The sequence below is a fragment of the Hyaena hyaena genome, unplaced genomic scaffold, assembly GCF_003009895.1.
Source record: "Hyaena hyaena isolate Hyena2069 unplaced genomic scaffold, ASM300989v1 scaffold_854, whole genome shotgun sequence".
NCBI lineage: Eukaryota > Metazoa > Chordata > Mammalia > Carnivora > Hyaenidae > Hyaena > Hyaena hyaena.
In genome coordinates this window covers 460,084-479,929 of record NW_024081487.1, presented here as the reverse complement: position 1 = coordinate 479,929, position 19,846 = coordinate 460,084, and the positions used below count along the sequence as shown (strand labels likewise).

Here is a 19,846-nt window from a genome sequence, read left to right as displayed (position 1 = left end):
CAACAGTCATTAATCTCCTATTGCAACTGCAGAGACTATCTAGCTTTTGTTTATAAATAGAAATGGGATTCCCCCTGGGCTCCTTTATAGTATTAGTTGATTTTTAAAAACCTCTAATTATTTTCCTCTCTACTTTATCTTCCATTTAGTCACTTTTTTTTTGTATTGCCCCAGAGCAAAATAAAACAAAATGTGAGACTGATAAGAAGTTGGTATTCCTCCCTTATCAGCTGTTCTAAATACTCAGAGCTATAAAATCCACAACCCACCTTACTTAATACCTTCCAAAAGATCTTGCTGTACTTAATAATTCACTGTGCCTGCTTTCATGAAAACTTATAAATGATAAGTCAATCACTCCGGGTTAGAAAAGTATTTATCTTCCCTCAAGTTCGCTCTTTATTAACTCTTACTCATTTCCTTATTAACTTTTTAAATAATTTCCCATTAATTTGTTTTCTATCCATCTTTAATTTCAAAACTGGTTATTCAAAACCCAGTTCAATATCAACCACTCTAGGAAGTCTTCCCTTACCTTTTACCTACCTAACTGTTATGTCCTTACACCTCAGAAAGAGTAAACACTTCAACTGGGACATTTATCTGTATGGTAATTTACTTGATTCCACAACTACTTCACCTTGAGAAGAAGCACCTTATCTTTGTATGTTTGTTTATCCACAGCTGGCAGGGGGTCTGGAACAAGGGGAATAAATTGAAATTTAGAACAATGCTCCCCCCAATTCACTTTTACTAGCATATTTAAACGTCACTGGTGGGAATATATTAAACATGCAGAATACAATCTGGCAATGCATCAAATATTTTGATAATATTACATCTTCTAACCCACTAATTCTCTTTTCTGAATATTTCCTAAGAATCAGAAATATTAAAAAGTTTTACAAAATAATGTTTATTATTATATGTCAGTTAGCTGAAGAAAAAGCAATTAAAAAAAACTAGTGATGGGGCGCCTGGGTGGCTTAGTCGGTTAAGCTTCCGACTTTCGCTTGGGTCATGATCTCGCGGTTCGTGGGTTCGAGCCCCACTTCAGGCTCTGTGCTGACGGCCAGCTCAGAGCCTGGAGCCTGTTTCAGAGTCTGTGACTCCCTCTCTCTGACCCTCCCCTGCTCACGCTGTCTCTCTCTCTCTCCTAGAAATAAATAAAAAATTAAAAAAAAATTAAAAAATAAACTAGTGATACTAAGTATACTAATATTTTACTAAGTGAAGTATGATTGCTACTAAGAAATCAAAGGATTTGTAGTAACATAAGGAAATTTTAAAATATTAAGCAAAAAAGCAGGACACAAAACTGTACAGTTTATTCCAGTATTCTGACTAATTAAATGTCAACAGTGACTGGGAAAACTGAACCATGAATGTATTGTCTACTTTTTCTCTATTTCTCCAGATTGCATAATTAGGATATACATTTTTATGATACAACTTTTAAGGTGCTTATGCAAACTAGTAATGAATCATTAAAATTTATTTCAGAGATATGTCCATAGTATACAATTCTACCTGTACCCAGCAAATACTGCTGTGTGTGTGTGTATATGATCTTTAATATAAAAGCATATATAACTTACTTTACTAAAATATTCATCATAAAGTTTCTACAAAATGGCCAAAATGTTCAGCTGAACTAATTTCACAAAATATCACTTTGCCACCATGATTACATACAAATGTTCTGAATGTTTTTATGAAAACAGCATATTTTCCTAAGATATGTGTGTGTGCATATATTTGTGGTGTGTATATATATACATATACACTGTAAAGTTGTAGAATTGTAAAACTCCCAGTAAATAAGGAAATAAGTGCTTTAAAACTTATATTCTGTTTTAAGGGATTTCCAATACTGAAACAAGCACACTTTCCCGTCCTTTTACCAAGTTTCTGAATTGACAGACACAGCAGTTGTAACAGTTGGCCTCTGTCTTTCCTAAAAAGTCAAGTAACCTCTATAAGCAAATAATATCCATGATTTGCATATCCAAAACTATATAAAGTATCACCAAAATGCTTTTTAAAATGAGCTTAGTTAAAAGATAAGTCAAAAAGTCCCTCTGGAGAATGAGAATGGATAAAAACTTAAAAATCCAAACATTTAGGGGTGCCTGGGTGGCTCAGTCTGTTGAGCGCCAACTTCGGCTCAGGTCATGATCTCACAGTTCATGGGTTTGAGCCCTGCCTGGGGCTGTGTGCTGCAGCCACCTCAGCCTGGAGCCTGCTTCCAATTCTGTGAATCCCTCTCTCTCTCTGACCCTCCCCTGCTCACGCTGTCTCTTGCTGTCTGTCTCTCTCTCTCTCTCTCTTTCTCTCTCAGGAATAAATTAAAAATATTTAAAAAAATTTTTTTAAATCCAAACATTTATAATAATTTAATAATAGAGACACGTGGGTGGCTCAGTTAAACATCCATATTTGGCTCAGGTCATGAATTTGCAGTTCATGAGTTCAAATCGGCATTGGGCTCTGTGCTGACAGCTCACGTTCCAGATTCTGTGTCTCCCTCTTTCTCTGCTGCTTCCCCACTCTTGTCTGTCTGTCTGTCTCTCTCTCTCTCAAAAATAAATAAAACATTAAAATAATCTAATGATGGGGCGCCTGGGTGGCTTAGTCGGTTAAGCGTCCGACTTTCGCTTGGGTCATGATCTCGCGGTTTGTGGGTTCGAGCCCCGCGTCGGGCTCTGTGCTGACTGCCAGCTCAGAGCCTGGAGCCTATTTCAGTCTGTATCTCCCTCTCTCTCTGACCCTCCCCTGCTCACGCTGTCTCTCTCTCTTTCCTAGAAATAAAAATTAAAAAAACAATTAAAAAAATAAAATAAAATAATTTAATAATAGCCTGAGTCTGGCATCACTGAAGTGGGACTAATGCACATGCAAATCATGAAAATGTTACCCCTTATTATTGAGCCACTTTATGTTACATGATAATAGCAAACAGCAAAAAAAAAAAAAAAACAAACAAAAAAAACCCCCACACAATAAGAATTTACATAGTTGCTCAAAAATTTACAAAATTATACAAAACTCTTTCCAGTAAATCATAATTTGTCATCAAGAAACTAATGAAATAATTTATGAATTAAATATTATTTTAAATACTGTATTCCATTTGACATGAAACTTTAGCTCAATTTCCACTTGCTTTAGCTGTCACAGGTCTTGTTAATAAGCATATGACTATTTTTGGAGACAGAATCTTATTTGCTCACTCATTCACTTATCCACTCAGTCAGCAAACATTTATAAATATCTTCAACATTTATAAGTAATTTACAATTACTGTGCCAGCCATATATTCAATGGTAATGTCCACAAGGTGTTTGAAAGCTACAGCATATATAACTAAAATACAAAGGGAGACATGTGATCAGTTGCTTAAATATCATGAAAAAGTTATTCAGAGGAAGGGGAAAAGAATCACTTCTGCCGAGTGGGAAAGTAGGGTAGAAGAATAAGTGAGAGAGGGCATCATGGAGGTGGAAGCACCTGAACTGAGTCTTACAGGAGACAGGATTTTAAGAGCACTAGGTGTACTCATTCTATCTGGAGAGCGGAGCCAGAACTTTCTCCCTTCTTTTGAACATGCTGCTTACTTTGCCTGGGCAACCATTTCTCCTTCTCTACCAGGCTCAATTGCCATTCAAAAATACAATCTCACTCATTAATCTCTTCAATAAATCTGTGATAACCTTTTCCAGCCCATATCTACATGAAACCTTGTGTATACTTCTTTTACAACCCTCAAAACCTAAACCGTATTTGCCAGGTTGTCATCCACCCTAATGGATCACAAAATACTTCAGGGAAGATCTGTATATTTCATCTCTGTATCACTACAACTTATCAAGTTATCCAGCACAGTGGGTACTAAAAGGTCTAATGATGAACTTTATAAATGAATAAAAACATGGCAACCATTAGCTGGAAAATCTGTTTAGGAAGCTATTTAAAAGAGTTATGAAAAAAAGAGCTCAAGTTAGAAAGGTGAAAAAAGTATATAAAAAGATATAAAGTATTGAGATGGTTTAAGGAAAAGAAAAATAATCAAGCATGCTTGAAAGTCCAGGAAAATTAATGCGCCATTCAGAGAAGTGAGAAATTACTGACTCCACCAGGGACACGCAGAGTTTGGTTCTGGACTACTAATGAATACACTTCAGCAGAAATCCAAGTTATCAGAACACAAACTCCAAATATCATATAAATATTTCTTCACCAAAATATCAAATTTTAATTTAAACACTAATGCCACTATGTGGCATATCTCAACTCTACAACTTCTCTAGAAGATAAAAATCTAATTTCCAATTACTATATTCACCTTTAATAAGATAGTTTTATATAGCTTACTCTTGCTTTATTTCAATGTGTGTACATCATCATTAATGAAATTGCTTCAAAAAGACATAAGAGGAAAATAATTTCCTATTACTAAAAAATACATATAATTTAAGTCTTTCTTAGTCTTAAGGATAGGGTAAAATTATATATTAATATGAGTTTATTCCATACATTTTATATTTATACATGTACAATACATATACAATACAAATAAATATACCTAGATAATAAGGGCATAAATTTTTCCATTGGTAACTGATTGGCCAACTGAAATCAATCAGTTAATTAAAAAGTCACAGGGCATGGGGAAATAAAAAGAGATTTCTCTTTTAAAAATGGAAGAGATTGGGGCACCTGGATGGCACAGTCAGTCAAGTGTCCAACTGCTGATTTCTGCTCAGGTCACAATCTCACGGTTCGTGGATTCAAGCCCCATGTTGGGCTCTGGGCTGACAGCATGGAGCCTGCTTGAGATCCTCTCTCTGCTCATACTCTCTTTCTCAAAAAGTAAATAAACTTTTAAAAATTAAAAAAAGATAGTGATTAAATCTCAGAGCCAGGCAAGAGTTGTGGATAAGCAAGGAACACAGGTAGCTTCAACAGTAGAGGGGATGCTCTAGTTACTGAGTGGAGGTTTACTGGGTGCTTACTGTTTTATTATATATAAAATATAATTTAATATTTAAGATGTTAGGTAATAAGTTTTCAGTCCCTACATAATCTAACTAAAGAGAAGAGAACCTTAGGTAAAACAACTAACTACTGTGTGCTGTTGTATAATAAGTATTATACAACAATATTATCTGTGTATCTTTATATTACTTGCTACATACAACAAAGTTATTTTTCCACCAAACATAAAACTGTCAAGTTTTATGAATTTTATAAAATATTTATAAAACAGTTTTATATTTTCCTTTCACTTGACACATTAGTATGAATTTGGCACATACAACAGTGTTGTCCAAGAAGAAACAACAAAACGACATTCATCTTCCCTGCTTCACTGGTTAAACAAGATGAGCCTGAGAACTAGAATACCTTTCTGAGTAGGTTCTTCTGGGCTTTGGTTAAGGGCTGAGTTTTGCTTCCAGCAACAAGTTAATCATTTAGAAGGAGTGATCCTAGGAACTTAGTGTATTTTGAGATATTTTCAATAAGTTAATGAATTAAGTTTACCAAAACATGTCATTCTTCTGGAATCATTTTCCCACTGATTTTTCACTATACTGTTTTCCTTCCAGGAAAGAGCATGGAGTGACTACCAAACTTTACTTTGACTTTATGTCACTGCAGCAATTAAACTACCTTCTCACACAAGTTGGAACTCTAAATATATTTTCCTAAGGGAATACTCAATTTTATACATTGCACTGAGAACCTAAAGATGTAGAAGACATAGTCCTTTTTATGAAAGACTCTAAAGTTTAGTAGGGAGATCAGTCAAGCACATACAGATAAGGAAAGAAAGGTTAGGATAAGTTCTTTGTAACAGCAATCAATGGGATATGGTAGTGGAAAGAGCTAGGCTTTAGAGCCAAAGAAAATGGGTTGAAATTCTGACTCCACCACTTACTAATACTGAAGCTTTTAGTAACTTAGAGCCTCAGTTTCCTCTATTTAAAAATTGAACAATAACAACAACAATAAACTATTTAAGTAAAATAAAGTATCTTGTAAGCAATGCGTCTGTCACGTAGAAGGTTCTCCTAAAATAATGGCTATTAACGTTCCTAGTATTTTATTATTATTATTGATTTGGGTAGTAATAAAGTTCTAAAAAGTTGAAAGGAGACCATAGTACCAGAAAAGGGGTTCTCCTAATTAAAAACCCAATTATGATTTTGTTCTGTGACTGTGTATAACTGCAATTATATCAGCTCAGCCCAAGAGACAGTAGGAGTTGGTCTGCCTTTGTATCAGCCCAAGAAAAAGACTTTTAAAAATTAAATAAAATTCTAGTCAACAAATGAGGTTAAATGCCCAAGAAAATCCTAGTATGTACCTTACAGCAATTCATGATTATTAACATTAAAGGCCCATAAAAATTAAATTTTAATTTTACACCAAGTTGATTCAATATTTCAAGGGAAGTGCAAAGTATTAATCTAGTTGTATAAACAATGAAAATTCTCCAGGTGTTCAATTCCTATTGCATGATCTGTTAGGTAGAGGTTGGCACTAGTTATTAATACCACGGTCAGGTGCCTAACAACCTTTATATTAAGTCTGCATATTACAATCATGCTGGAATACAGAAAGAATTTTTATTCTTTCCTGGAAATGTAGGTATGCATTTTTATCTCCTAACCAGTTTGAACATCAATAATACTCTCATTCACTAAAAGAGGAAAATAGATATCAAAGATAAAAACCTATGTAAGAATGCAAATACAACTAAACATAATGAAAGGACTACTTTGGGGCCCAATAATTAAAGAGCTGTAGAATTTCCATATACAAAAATAAAAATAACTTACTAATTTTTTCTTAAAACATTGCTCAAACCAAGAAACTTTCAAAAAAATATTAATTTGCCCAATTAGTTCCAAATTGCAAAATCAATAATGTATAATCAGAACAATTTGATTCATCTATATCATCTCAGATATGCTTCCAACTTAACATGAGTAACCATGAGGCTAAAAAATTGCACTAATTTCTTGACTGCCTGGATGCCAAAAAAGAAAAAAAAAATAGCAAAAGTTAGTTATTGACACCTCTATTATGACATAAAAAAGACTACTTAAGGACCTGCATGCAATATTCAGATTTCATAGCTGAGACCTAATTTGGTGTACATGATTTTTAAAAAAAATTTTTTAAATATTTTATTTATTTCTGAGAGAGAGAGAGACAGCATGAGCCAGGGAAGGTCAGAGAGAGAGGGAGACACAGAATCTGAAGCAGGCTCCAGACTCGAGCAGCTGTCAGCACAGAGCCCAATGTGGGGCTTGAACCCATGAACCTGAGATCATGACCTGACTGAGCCACCCTGAGCCCCTGGTATACATGATTAAGTAGTTTTTATAAAGTCCTGATTTATATTCTACTAATATCATCCATTCAAAAATTCATAAACTAGTAAAATCAAAGAATACCAAATGATTTAATTGTATTAGATCTGTGAAGTATTGCAGAAATATAAAATGAAATCCCTTTTAACTTTATCAAGGGAGTAGAGCTAAAACATACTTGTAACAGCATATACTATTTTAAGCTTCTACTATAATTTGTATTTTACAAAAATAATGACTTGTGGCACATCAGACCCTATGTAATAAAAAGTGGTTTCTAATGATCAACAATTACATTGGAAAATGAACATCAAGAAGTTATTACTACCATAAAAAATATTTTACCACAAGGAGTCTTTAAAATGTGAAATAAATCACAAATACTATTTCTAAAGAAATCTGCCATCAAAACCTTCAGTCTACTGGATTCTGAACCACAATCACAGCCCTTCCTGGACTTTGCATAACCTGACAATACTTTCCAGTTACAAACAGGTCAAAAATCAACAAAGTATCAAAATAGCATGGCAAATTAGGACTCGTTAAGTGCCAACCTAATTGTCTGGGACCAAAATGATATAATTTCTACTTCCCATGGCAAAAATAGGAGATAAAATTCTACCATCACTATCTGCCATTTACTAAGTAAGCATGCTTTCTATTCCTAGCTAACAAAAACTTTTTGAGACAAAAATTGCATGTAAAATATAAGATGTTTGAAACTTTTCTATACTTTTTAAGCAAGCTAAATTATATATCAATGTACTTTATCTAATCAGTATCACGTAATGAATGCTCTGTGCGTGCACGTGTTATCGCAAAAGGAAAGAAATTCTTCAACAGACTCTGAGTCTCCCAAATATGGTTTGTGTGACTAACAGCTGAGAGGAAATGCAACTGAAACTGTCTGCTGGAAATCCATTAACATGTAGGCACACAAACATGCCTGGGTGACAGTATAGCTGGATGTGTAAATTTGTGCAGGAATACAGCCAAATTTTTGGCAATCCCTCATGGTCTTAAATGTATTGACAATGGTCTTTCTCTTCCAGTTGTAATGTTACATTTGAAGAATATTATTTGAGTTGAAGGACCTTCCTGGTCTTTAAAACAAACAGGCTTAAAGCTTGGATTTACAAAGGCATGGCATTTTAAATAATACAAACAAAAATTTGTACAAAAATTATATACCCCACAGAAATCGCTATGCATAGCCAAAAGAAAAAAAAATCAGTACATTAAGGTAAAAAAAAAAGTATGGTAATTTAGATATTCTAATTTCCCTTAATATACTATTTTAAAATTTGTTCTGTAAAAGTCATCTTAAGGATTATTACGTTCTGAAAAGGGAGCATTTTCAAAGGAGAGTTCATATTTTAAAGCATATGTTCTTGATACCTTAATACACTATTTTATAAAAGATTACATCTAATATTTGCTTGTTCTTAGGAATTAAAGTAACTCCTTTATAAACCATTTAATAGCCATATTTGATCCTATTCTCTGTACTGAGCCCCTATGTCCTCAATGCTGTGAAATGTTTTATTAAAAAAAAAAAAATGAAAGCATTAAGTATTTACAACTTAACAGGGGTACAGTTTAAACAAATGTACACAAAGTATAAATGTGCTATAAGGGGTTCTAATTGTTATGGTTATAAAATAAATTGAGAATTTTGAAGGAAAGTACTGTAATATTTGGCAGGTGAGCAGTAATAAGTAAAATTGACTCAGCACTTTGGAATTAAGAAGTGTTTCTCATAAAATTCACTGAATCCTCCAAACAACCCATGATACCCTATGAGTATTTTCCCCCCATTTTACTGAAGAACCTGTGATCAAGTAAAGGTAAATAACTGAACCACATTTACACGCTAAATAGTAAAGCCAGGATTCAAACTGGTTACTCACAGCTAAGTCAAGGCTGCCACTGGATTTATAATGTTCACATTCTTTCATGTAAATACTCTCAACTGATTGTTTTAACAACCCAAAAGATAATAATATTCACTGAATACATATTACATAGCAGGCACTGTTCTATATTAACTGACTCCTCACAAACCCTATAAAAGGGTTACATTATTACCCATTATTGATGAGAAAATGAAGGCTCATTGAAAATATGTAAATCACCCAAAATTACACAGCCAATAGGCAAGGGAATCAGAATTTAAACCCAGAGCATTTAATTCCAAAGCCTGTTTCTTTACCACCTTGCTCCTCAGTGGATTCACATGAAGCAGGTTAAGAAAGGACATTGGAGAGGGAGAAAAAGCAGGTCTTCTAGTACCTCACTTTAACTCCTTTTCCTAAACGTAACTGGACTAATTAAATCCAAACGGGGCAAGGTGGTTTGGGGTATAGGTTGTTCTTTAAGGTAGAGTAAGAGCAGGTGGGGAATACTGGCAGGAAGAAGGAATCCCATCAGGCTAGAGAAGACTTATCTTCCATAGACTGGAGGCAGAAGAATGGAAAAATAATGGGAGGAGAAACACGTGTATTTGCCATTCTGATGCAGGGAGGGTACAAATTATGGTAGATGAAGAGGGATGACTCTAATTTAGGAAATCGGTAGAAGTGAAGCACAACACTGATTTGTTTTGAGAGAAAATTTAAAGCCACTGAAAGATCTGGGATAGGTGTTGTAATGCCTCTGGAAGAACGGACACTCCTACTTTTGCCAAAAGTATCTAGCACACAGGAAGAAAACACTGAAAAAAATTATACGTTTTCATTTTTTTCTTTTTAAAAACTAAAATGTCATTTAGAGTTTAGCACTCCTTTAGACTGTTAGAAACCTTCCTGTGGAGGGAAGAGCGAAAGGGGAACATAATCGAGCATAACGTGCTTCTCATTAGTTCTCAAGCTGTGAAGCTGTGGCACTGGTTACTTTCGTATATAGGTCTTCGTCTGAATGCTGTTGAAATCGGATGAAGAAAATCACAACAAAATCTCATTCTAATGAATAAACTGAAACGCCAATCTAAACCTAAAGTAGATGTTAAAAAGTAGAATTTGCAACAAATGAGAAAAAAAATTACGGCAGAGACCAAACAAGGACACCAGGATCCTAGAGAGCAGCACTTTTTAGAAGACAAATTAAATGAGGCAAACCCTAATAGAATTTCTTCCCTCATTACTTAAAATAAACCAGGTCACTGAAATGGGCTTATACTGTGGCATTTTGTTCATTTTAATTTCATTTAAATTTCATTAAATCATAAATTCCCATGGAAATACCTTAGACACGTGTCCACAATAATTAGAATGCCCAACATTTCAGTGTAAGTACTTTTGCATGAGTTCAGCAAAATAGAAAGAATGCAGTGAGATCCCTTCAATTTTTTTTTTTTTTTTTGCATATGTCAACAGCTATTTTATGATAGGAATGATCTCTGTGGCTACAAAGCACGTGTAAAATACATCAGATGAGTCTGTGTGAAGCCTTAATGCGGAAGACCCAGTAAAGATCTGGACTGCACACGGAAACGTCAAAATCAAGCTGAACCTCCTATAGCAATGGTAAATTTTTCCTCCCAAATCTATTACTGTTAAATATACCTTGATGAATTAAGTTCAAGTGTAACTACAATTGAAATATGATTCAACTGAGCTATGACCTATTTTTCCTCTCAAAAGCATATGAGAATAATGACAGTTGTTGAGACTTACATTTTTCCATTCCTGGGTATTTCTGAAAGTTATTTCACAGCACAGCTAAAGGCAAAATGCACTTTGTGATGCTTATTTTCTTTAAAATACTTATGCTACTGCTCAGAGGACATTATCATTATTAATTTGTTATTAAAATACTGTGTGTTCATTTATTTTTAAACTGTACATACCAAGGGATTCAGGAAGGAAATAATCTTAAAATGTAATATGACACCTAAGTCTACAGTTCAATTATAACTGTGTATCTACATACAACAGAACCCACAATCAACATGACAAATACAAAATTAACATATATTGTATATGTGGCTGAAAATACCCACCCCTAGCAGAAAGCTTTTTGGTGTTGATAATTTTGGCAGCATATTCTTGTCCAGTAGGGATTTTCATACATCTTCTCACCACTGAGAAAGCTCCCCTGAAAACCAATAATTAGCATGTCATCAATATAATCAGCTATGATATTCTATTAAAAAATTACAGCAAACTGAGCATTTTTATTGCATTTAATGAATTATCAAATATCAGTACACTACAGTAATATCCAGAAAATGAACGATTCTTCCTGGAAACCTAACCCTTCTGTAATGCTGGAGAATAAAAGTAAATTTTATTTAACTGGTAGCACACATTATTAATCAACAAAATCAAAGGAATTGCCAATTATGACCGCTCTTGTTGGCACATGAAATTTGAAAACATTTTACAATTCACACTCACACATCACCAAATGCTCTGAGAAGGGGAAAAAACCTGCAAACAGCATGGCTGAGGAAGAGCAGTAAAAATCTGCTATTTATTTTGTTAAAAAATTAATGTGGCTCCAACTAAGTAAATACGGCTATTGTTTTCATTAAAACATAAATCTTGGGGACATTTTGCAGTTTAACAAATCCTGATATGGTGATTTCTCTGTGCCCTGTTTGGAGCTGGGGGAAGGGAGAGATTTGAAGTAAGCTGCTCTTCCGACATATTCTCCATGTTTTAACAACAGGCAACATATAAATATATAAGGATATAATTTTCATTACATTTAAAGTACAATTCCACTCCCTTGAATTCAACTGTATACAACAACAACACACATATAAACGCACCCCTTTCATAAGTAATAGTCGAAACTAGCGATAGAAGAATTGGGTTTGGGTTGGATGCTACATAAATCAACATTCACGGTTCGGCCCCTAAGTCTCTAAACACACAGGTCCTCGGGAGGTCTCCGGTCCCCTTCCTTAAATTCTCCGAGCAGTTCTGCCAATCGAGGGTGGGAGGTCGTTTTATACAGCACTAGGCTACCCTTAGGAAGCTTTCTTTCCGTCTCCAGGTCTTTCCCGTTGCCTGTATAAATAAATCCTCCCAGAGAACGCGAAGATGTACACGTAAATCACAGGAAGGATGATGATGATGAGCGAATAACCTAGTGCAAAGAATAAGACTGGACATGGGGCAATGGGTCGAGTTCTTCTGACTGGCCCTTTTCCTGGACAGAACAACTACTGGATGCGAAAGAGACTCTACGCCAAGTTGAACTTTCGGCATCAATAAATATGGCACCGTCTGTGGCAGCGAGTTCTCATCCGTACGTGTGTCGTACGGCCGACGCGCCAGCTAACCAGGAGGCATCTCTATTTACAGAAAACATGATCTATGTTGCATTTTACATGGGTTCTTGTTTCCTCTACACACACACACACACACACGCTCGCACTTCTCTGGATGACAGCTACAACTGCGGGGATCGTAAATCCACTAAGTCTCTAGGGCCAGAGGGTGGGGGAACCGGAGAAGGTGGGCTAAGGATTATCGGAATGTGCCACAGCCGGGGTGGGTGGAGGGTCTTTTTCCGTCTCTGTCCCCTCGTCTTGCTAAGGCAGCACCTTCCTCAGAGCTGCCATGCCACGGGCCCTCCCCTCCCTCTCCTCCGGTCTCCCAAACTCCCTCGCCCCACGCGGGAGGCCGGTGGGTCGGGGGCCATGCGACCCGCCCTCTGCTGGAAAGGGGACGTGCAGAGGCGGGCAAAGGCGCTTACTTTCCGAGCTCCTCGAAAAGCTGATACTCGTCGGTGAACCTGGTGCAGGTTGTAGTCGAAGCCATCCTCGGTCCGGGCTGTGCTCCTGGCTGGGAGCGCGGCGGACAAGACTCGAACAGACGCGCGGCTTCCCCGGGACTGGCCCCGCGGCGCTGTCACCCAGGGCCGCCCTCACTTTCCGCGTCCGAAAGTAGCTCACCCGCGAGGGAGTGTGCGCAGGGGCGGGGCGGGAGGGAAGATGACCAGAAAGGGTGGCGTGGGGTCTCCTCCCCGGGTCCGCAGATTCTCTTCCTCCTCCTCCGCCGGCCCTCGCTTCCTTCTCCTCTGGACGCTCCACACGCCCCCTTTCCAACCCCTCTCCCCAAATGCTGGGGGCAAAGGACTCAAGAAGAGGGGGCCGGGAAACGAAAAACAGCCGGGCACGGGGCGAAAGCAGTTGCGAAACTAGCGGCACCGGAGCCGGAGCGGCAGAGGGGAGGGAACCCGAGGGGGCGGAGGCCGCGGAGCCGGGAGCGGACGGCGCGAGCCCAGCTGCAGCTGTCAGCAGGCGCGGGCGCGGGGCGCGCCGGGGCTCGGCCGAGCGTGCGCGCCCGGGGCCGGCCTGCCTCCCGCGGGCACCTCGGCTGCCTGGCGCTCCCCCAAGAGCCCGCGCCGCTGCGAGACTGCGCGGCGAGAGAAAGAGCGCTCGGATGGGGCGAAGACGAGTCGGCCGTCCCCAGGCCTCCGCCTCTTCCCTCCGCACCCCCGCCCCTCCTCCCGCCACTCCCTCCGCCTGCCACCGCCACCCCCCCCCCCCCCCCCCCCCCCCCCCCCCCCCCCCCCCCCCCCCCCCCCCCCCCCCCCCCGCCCCACCGCGCAAAGCCCCCTCCTCGCCGGTCCCACACCTCCCTCTAGCGACTCTAACCCAGTGCCTTCGCGGATCTCGCTCTCCCTTCCTGGGTCTTACACTCGCGCGCTCCCGTCTAGGGGAGAGACCAGGTGGGTGGAAGAGGATGTACGTGAGAGAAGTCTGGGGAGGATTTAGGTGAATGAGAGGAGACGTCACAATTACCCAGTTGAACTCGCAGTTAAGCTGCTGCCTAAACCTGGGGTTGACTTAGAAGGAAGACGTGGGGGAAGTCGTGGGCTCTCCGGGGCCGCGGAGGCCCCCGACCCTGTTGCGGGCACGGGGCACTAGAAACCGCTCCACGCCGACTCGCGAGCCGCCGTGCCCCGGCTGGGAGCGAGGTGTGCAACCGTTTCATCTCGGCGCGTCTCCGTGTTGGCGCGGCGGGGGCCGGATGTGGGCAACTGGCTGCTTCCTTAGAAGGGTCCCAGTCTCCTACGGCCTCCCCGTGACTCCGGGCCCACGCGGGCAGGAGCCGCGCCGCCCGGTGCCCGGGCTCCGGGGGCGCCTCTTCTCCCTGCCCCCGGCCCGTTTAGTGAGGACGACGCCCGCCGTGCGCCACGTTTCACTTCTGATATGACTGCCACCTCCTCCGCCGTCTTATACGTTGGGTGGCTGAGACTCTGCCAACCCGCAAAGGCCTTTGCTCTCGGCCCTCAATGTTAGAATGAAAGCAAAAACTCCCCCACGGAACCACACCTTCTGAGTAACTTCCTCTGTAACCTCAGTAAGTTCTGATAGTAAGGCGGTTTCTCGCGAGATTTCCTGCTTGGCGGCGGGGGCGGGGTTGTGGGAAGGTTGGGTGTCGGTCACGCGACCTGGTTGAGGCTGACGTCACTGGCGTCACATGCACACGTCCTAGTCCGTTTCGCTTTGCGAAGGAAGAAAAGAAAAGGAGAGGCCGAGTGTGCTCTGCTTGTGGTAGTGGCACAGACGTATACTCTGTCAATGGCTATCTGGAAAATCACTTAACGGTTTAAGAATACGTCCTAATCATTAGCATACAGCAGATAGGAGGGAAAAAAATTATGCATTACGTTTAAATTAAATCGCTTATTGCCGAAACCACCCCTGGGCCTTTCTTAAAGTCCTCTGTTTTCAATGAACTATGCAATTGCAAATTTAAAGGCAGAACAAAAGGGTTATGAACGGTCTTTCCAAATTGCTGCCCTTTCCTTTTACAGCCACGGGACCCTAAAAACCTTGCCGTTCTGCTAATTTGTTCATCGTTAGCATTACGTCATGGACTCGAAATTCCACAGCTGGAAGATAAAACATAACTTGGTTATACAGAGAATCTAAAACTTGAAGGAATTGTTGCTCACTCCCAGAGGCTGCTATTAATTAGTAAATTACCTTGTCCATAATCACACATAATCCTAATTCCCTCAGTTCCTCACCTGACGAATACTATTTCAGCCAACAGCAGTGCAGAAGTTTTCAAAATATTTACAGATTTTAAAGGTTATTATAACGAAATCGAATTTTGTACATATTTTTATTCCTGGCTATAAAAAGCCAATATAACATTGTGTAAAATATCATGATACAAAATGACACCAAAAACTATATAAAGGAAAAAAACAAGGTGTTTAAATATTAATGGAGCTATAGAATTGGGGGAAAAAAAACAATTTGGTCTATGCTAAATATTTTTAATTTATATCATATTTAGCAATATGGGTCCAAGTAATAATGCAGTAATTTAATATTCTCTGAATCTAAAAATGAAACGGAAAAAGTAAAATTAAAACAATAAATAAAGATAATATAAAATTTTACAACTCCAGGGAAGAAATTTTTTTAAATATTCAAGTAATGAGGCCTACATAATTACAGTATTTATCTCAATTATTTAAACTACCAATAATTGTACATTATTATGATTGTATGATACAATGAAGGAAATACAACAGTTTTAATATTGATGTGTTATCGACAATAAATGTGTACACTGCTTACTCCTCATTTGTGCTGTTTCTTGATCTATATTTTAAAGTAATTAAAATATTTATCTTATTTAAACAAATACAGTTATTTCTCAAGTGTGGGCTTTCTTGAGGCAGTAATCTTTTAAAATTACACAGAAATTCCATTTGGATTTTCATCTCTTGCCTTCTTCCTGGTCTCTGGCTTCTGCCCTTGCCCCTCTTTGTTCTTCTCTCATCCTAGGCATGCATAATGTTCCCCTTACATCCTCAGTCAGTGCAAATCATGCCTTTGCTCAAAAACTTCTGACACCTTAGCATCTCAATTAGACTAAACACTAAAATTCTAAAAATGGCTTACAAGGCCTTGGGGGATCTGCCCTTCACCCCTACTCCATTAGTCTTCCCAACCTCAATTTGTGCCCTGGCTCATTCTACTTCAGAGGACTTCACACTGTCCTCTGCTGTTCCTGGAGCATCACCTGGCATGCTCCTGATTAGCGACTTTGCATTGGCTATTCCGTCTTTCCTGGAATGTTCAACTGTCCTATTGCATTTCTTCACCTCCCTCTAATATTTTCTCTATTATTGATGCAGCTTTCCCTAACCACTCTATCAATTGCTACACATTTTTCAAACATGATTTCTATTCATACTGTCTGCTTCATTTTTCCCCATAATATCTATTACCATCCAGTATACTATTAATTATTTTTCCTGTTAATTGTTTATTCTTTCCGACTAAAATATAAGCTCCCCAGGGGCATGAGCTGCTCTATTTCCAGCGACTAGAATAGTGCCTGGCACATAATAGCTGAAAAGCTATGAATTTTATTAAATTGGAAAATTAATTATTTGGGGGTTTGTTATATTACAGTTGTTGATAATATACCAATAAAACTTATTCTAAGGGTGATCATATTCAGTCAAGATAATCACAGTATCCCATGATTAAAAGTGCAGAGAAATGGATTCTAAATATACACTAGTAATTGACATCAAGGGAAAAGGATCTAGTATTAATTTTCTTACCATTGAAGTCCATAAAGGAAGAAGGAATTTAATTTTTTAGATATACCGACCTTACTAAATTTTACACTGTGGTAAAAGACAGATGCTAAGTTTCAAATGATTAGATCTCACTATGAAGACATAAGTCAATGTAAGGGAATGAAAAATGTGGTTTTAAAATGAGTTTTTGTAATTCCTAAGCTAGTTTAACATTACCACTACTATGAAAGAAGATCCATCTTATGATATGAAGACTTACTTAGGAAGTCATAAATGTGAAAAGAACATCAGAAGTTACAGAATGTGCATAAAGGATTGCCAGATTAAAGTTAGGAAGTTTTCTAAAATTTAGCAATACACGTGAGCTGCAAATCGTACAAAAATGTGTTGTTCAAATGCAAATTGAAAAAAATTATAAACATGAGCATACTTGGTTTCTCAACTGATTTAGATTAATCACACACAAATCAAGATTAGCTAGTGTACAAACTCCTAACCTTCTGCTTTGTTAAAGTGGAAAAGAGCATTTATAATTGTATCCGCTTTTAAAATGTATTCCTTAATAGTAGAAAGGGTAACAGCAGGCAAAGGAGGAGAGGTGAGGTATGAAGGATGGGGGATGTGGAGGTGGGAGGTTACAGGAGTAGAAACTAGTTATAAGCAGAGCCCTATCACTACCTAGATTGCTAGACTTCAATCAGATAAAATCATGTTAGTACCAAGACCACAAAATATTTTGCTCTAAATATATTCCATCCTGTGTGTGTGTGTGTGCACGTGCGTGTGCGAGCATGCACGCACAGTGCTGTGCCTGTGTGTGATAGCATCAACTAACAAAAAGTAGCAAAGAAATAAAAGACAAACTGAAAATGATCACCAAATTCAAATACAACAGGAGAACCAAAGATAGAAGGTATCTTTTTTTTTGTCTTTTTGGGCACTTGCAATTAAAATTTGCAAACCTTCAGTAGTCCCACTAGGAAAGGGTAAGTTTCTAATACTTAAGTAAACAAAGCAGATATTGACAATCATTGATTTTCCTTGCTGCAGAGTTACAAGAAACAAGGAAGAGATGATGCTATCTCCATTGCTCCGCAGAGTAAAGACTCTATCAGTAATAAATAGATTCAGTGAGAATTTTAGCAGGGTCTGTATCTGGTCTATATGGTGGCCACTCTTCACTGAAGATTTAGAGGCAGGGAGAAGAAAGCAATTTGCTTCTCTCAGCTAGCCTTCTCAACGTACAATAATCTAACCACATAGAGTCAGGCACAAATATAGTCTAGTAGCGAGCAAATAATCTCTTCACCAAACTGTTCATTTATGCAAGATGAATTTGCAGTTGAAGAAATGAACTACTTATAAAACAAAGCTCATAACAGAAAACGCTTTCTTTGTTTCATCAAATAAACAAATATGTAAATGAACCAAGAAATAGTACAATGAAGAAGTAGCTCTTTTCCCACTACTTCCACATATAGTGGTTAGCATATTTGATCTTTTGTGAAGATACCTAATACTCTGCTAAAAAGAAGTGTAACAGGAAGTTATATTAAATATGGTGCATAAATCAAAACAACTTTGTAAAAGGTTGTGAAATCATTAACAAAGTAAAAAAAAAAAAAACGAATTAGCAGATGTTGAGTCTTCCTTTGTGCTTGGGTAATGACTTTCACTTACTATTGTCATCACACTGGACTGTGACTATTAGCCCCTTCATGGCGCTAATAGTTATGCAGTCTCCTACAGCAGCACTGGTACAGGGCTTGTGCCATTATAGGTGCACAATAAATAAATAAATAAATTGGGGCGCCTGGGTGGCTTAGTCGGTTAAGCGTCCGACTTTCGCTTAGGTCATGATCTCGCGGTTCGTGGGTTCGAGCCCCGCGTCGGGCTCTGTGCTGACTGCCAGCTCAGAGCCTGGAGCCTGTTTCAGTCTGTGACTCCCTCTCTCTCTGACCCTCCCCTGCTCACGCTGTCTCTCTCTCTCTCTCCTAGAAATAAATAAAAAAATTTAAAAAATAAATAAATAAATAAAAGAATAATGTTATCATCAGTCTTTATCTCCAAGATACTAAAAATGCCCAATCTTTAATAGGGTGTAATGATGTTTCTTTGTGTCTATATATAATTGATCATTTTCAATCCTCCCTTAACTTGGCTTCTCTGTATCATTTCATACTGGGTTTAAAAGGTTATCCACAGGTTTCCGTGTCTAACACCACATTCTCCATTCAGAACACCTCCCCACACCCACAACATTTCTATCTTCTTTCTTTAAGCACATTTCTGAGCTGTTTTTGTCTCCACCTTTATGGGAAATGGTGTACTCCATTTTAGGCTGCTTGCTAGGATAACCTTGAAGTATCATGTTGAAAATGGTAGAACCACAGTCAGCCCAGGTGCCTGAAAGGTTTCCTAAGAGCAGAGCTGCTGCTAACATGGAATCCCTGCTCTAGATTAAAGAAACTCTTGTTAATAAAGGAACTCAGTTTTAAGGACCCCTTTTGTTTCTATAGTTAGGCTACCGTGTCTAAAACAAAGCATGTGAAAAACTCTTAAAATCAAAAGTCCTGTGCAAATGTAAAGAAAGCATCACTATAACTCAAAGTTTATGAATGAAAGTTTAATTAATGAATGAATGGAAATAGGCAATTTGAGTTACAACCATATTTTATTTTTCCATATTATGCTGGTTTCCATATTATGCTGGTTTCCAATTATAGCTAATTGAGAGTTAGCTGTATTGTAAAATGGTCCATCTCCATTAAACAAGTATCTAAACTTAAACAAGTTCAAGTTAAGAAATAAACAAAAAGAACCAGTTTACCCTTTTCAGTGCCTACTACACACACACACACACACACACACACACACACACACACACACCTTTCATTCAATAGGGGAAACAGATTTTAAGAGGTCCTGGAAGC

The 19,846-nt window shown here is 38.4% G+C and overlaps 1 protein-coding gene across 9 annotated transcripts in view; it reads right to left on the bottom strand.

Moving 5' to 3' along the window:
* Positions 1-13,244, bottom strand: part of CAMK2D (calcium/calmodulin dependent protein kinase II delta) — a 306,496-nt gene extending 293,252 nt beyond the window's left edge. For all 9 annotated transcript variants that reach the window (XM_039220002.1, XM_039220004.1, XM_039220005.1 and 6 more), the window contains exons 1-2: positions 13,089-13,244; positions 11,383-11,477 (exon numbers count right to left, since the gene is read on the bottom strand). In XM_039220002.1, coding sequence (XP_039075933.1) covers positions 11,383-11,477; positions 13,089-13,153 — 160 coding nt within the window. In that variant the 5' untranslated portion in view covers positions 13,154-13,244. The remainder of the gene's footprint in view (positions 1-11,382; positions 11,478-13,088) is intronic.
* Between the last annotated feature and the right edge of the window lie 6,602 nt (positions 13,245-19,846).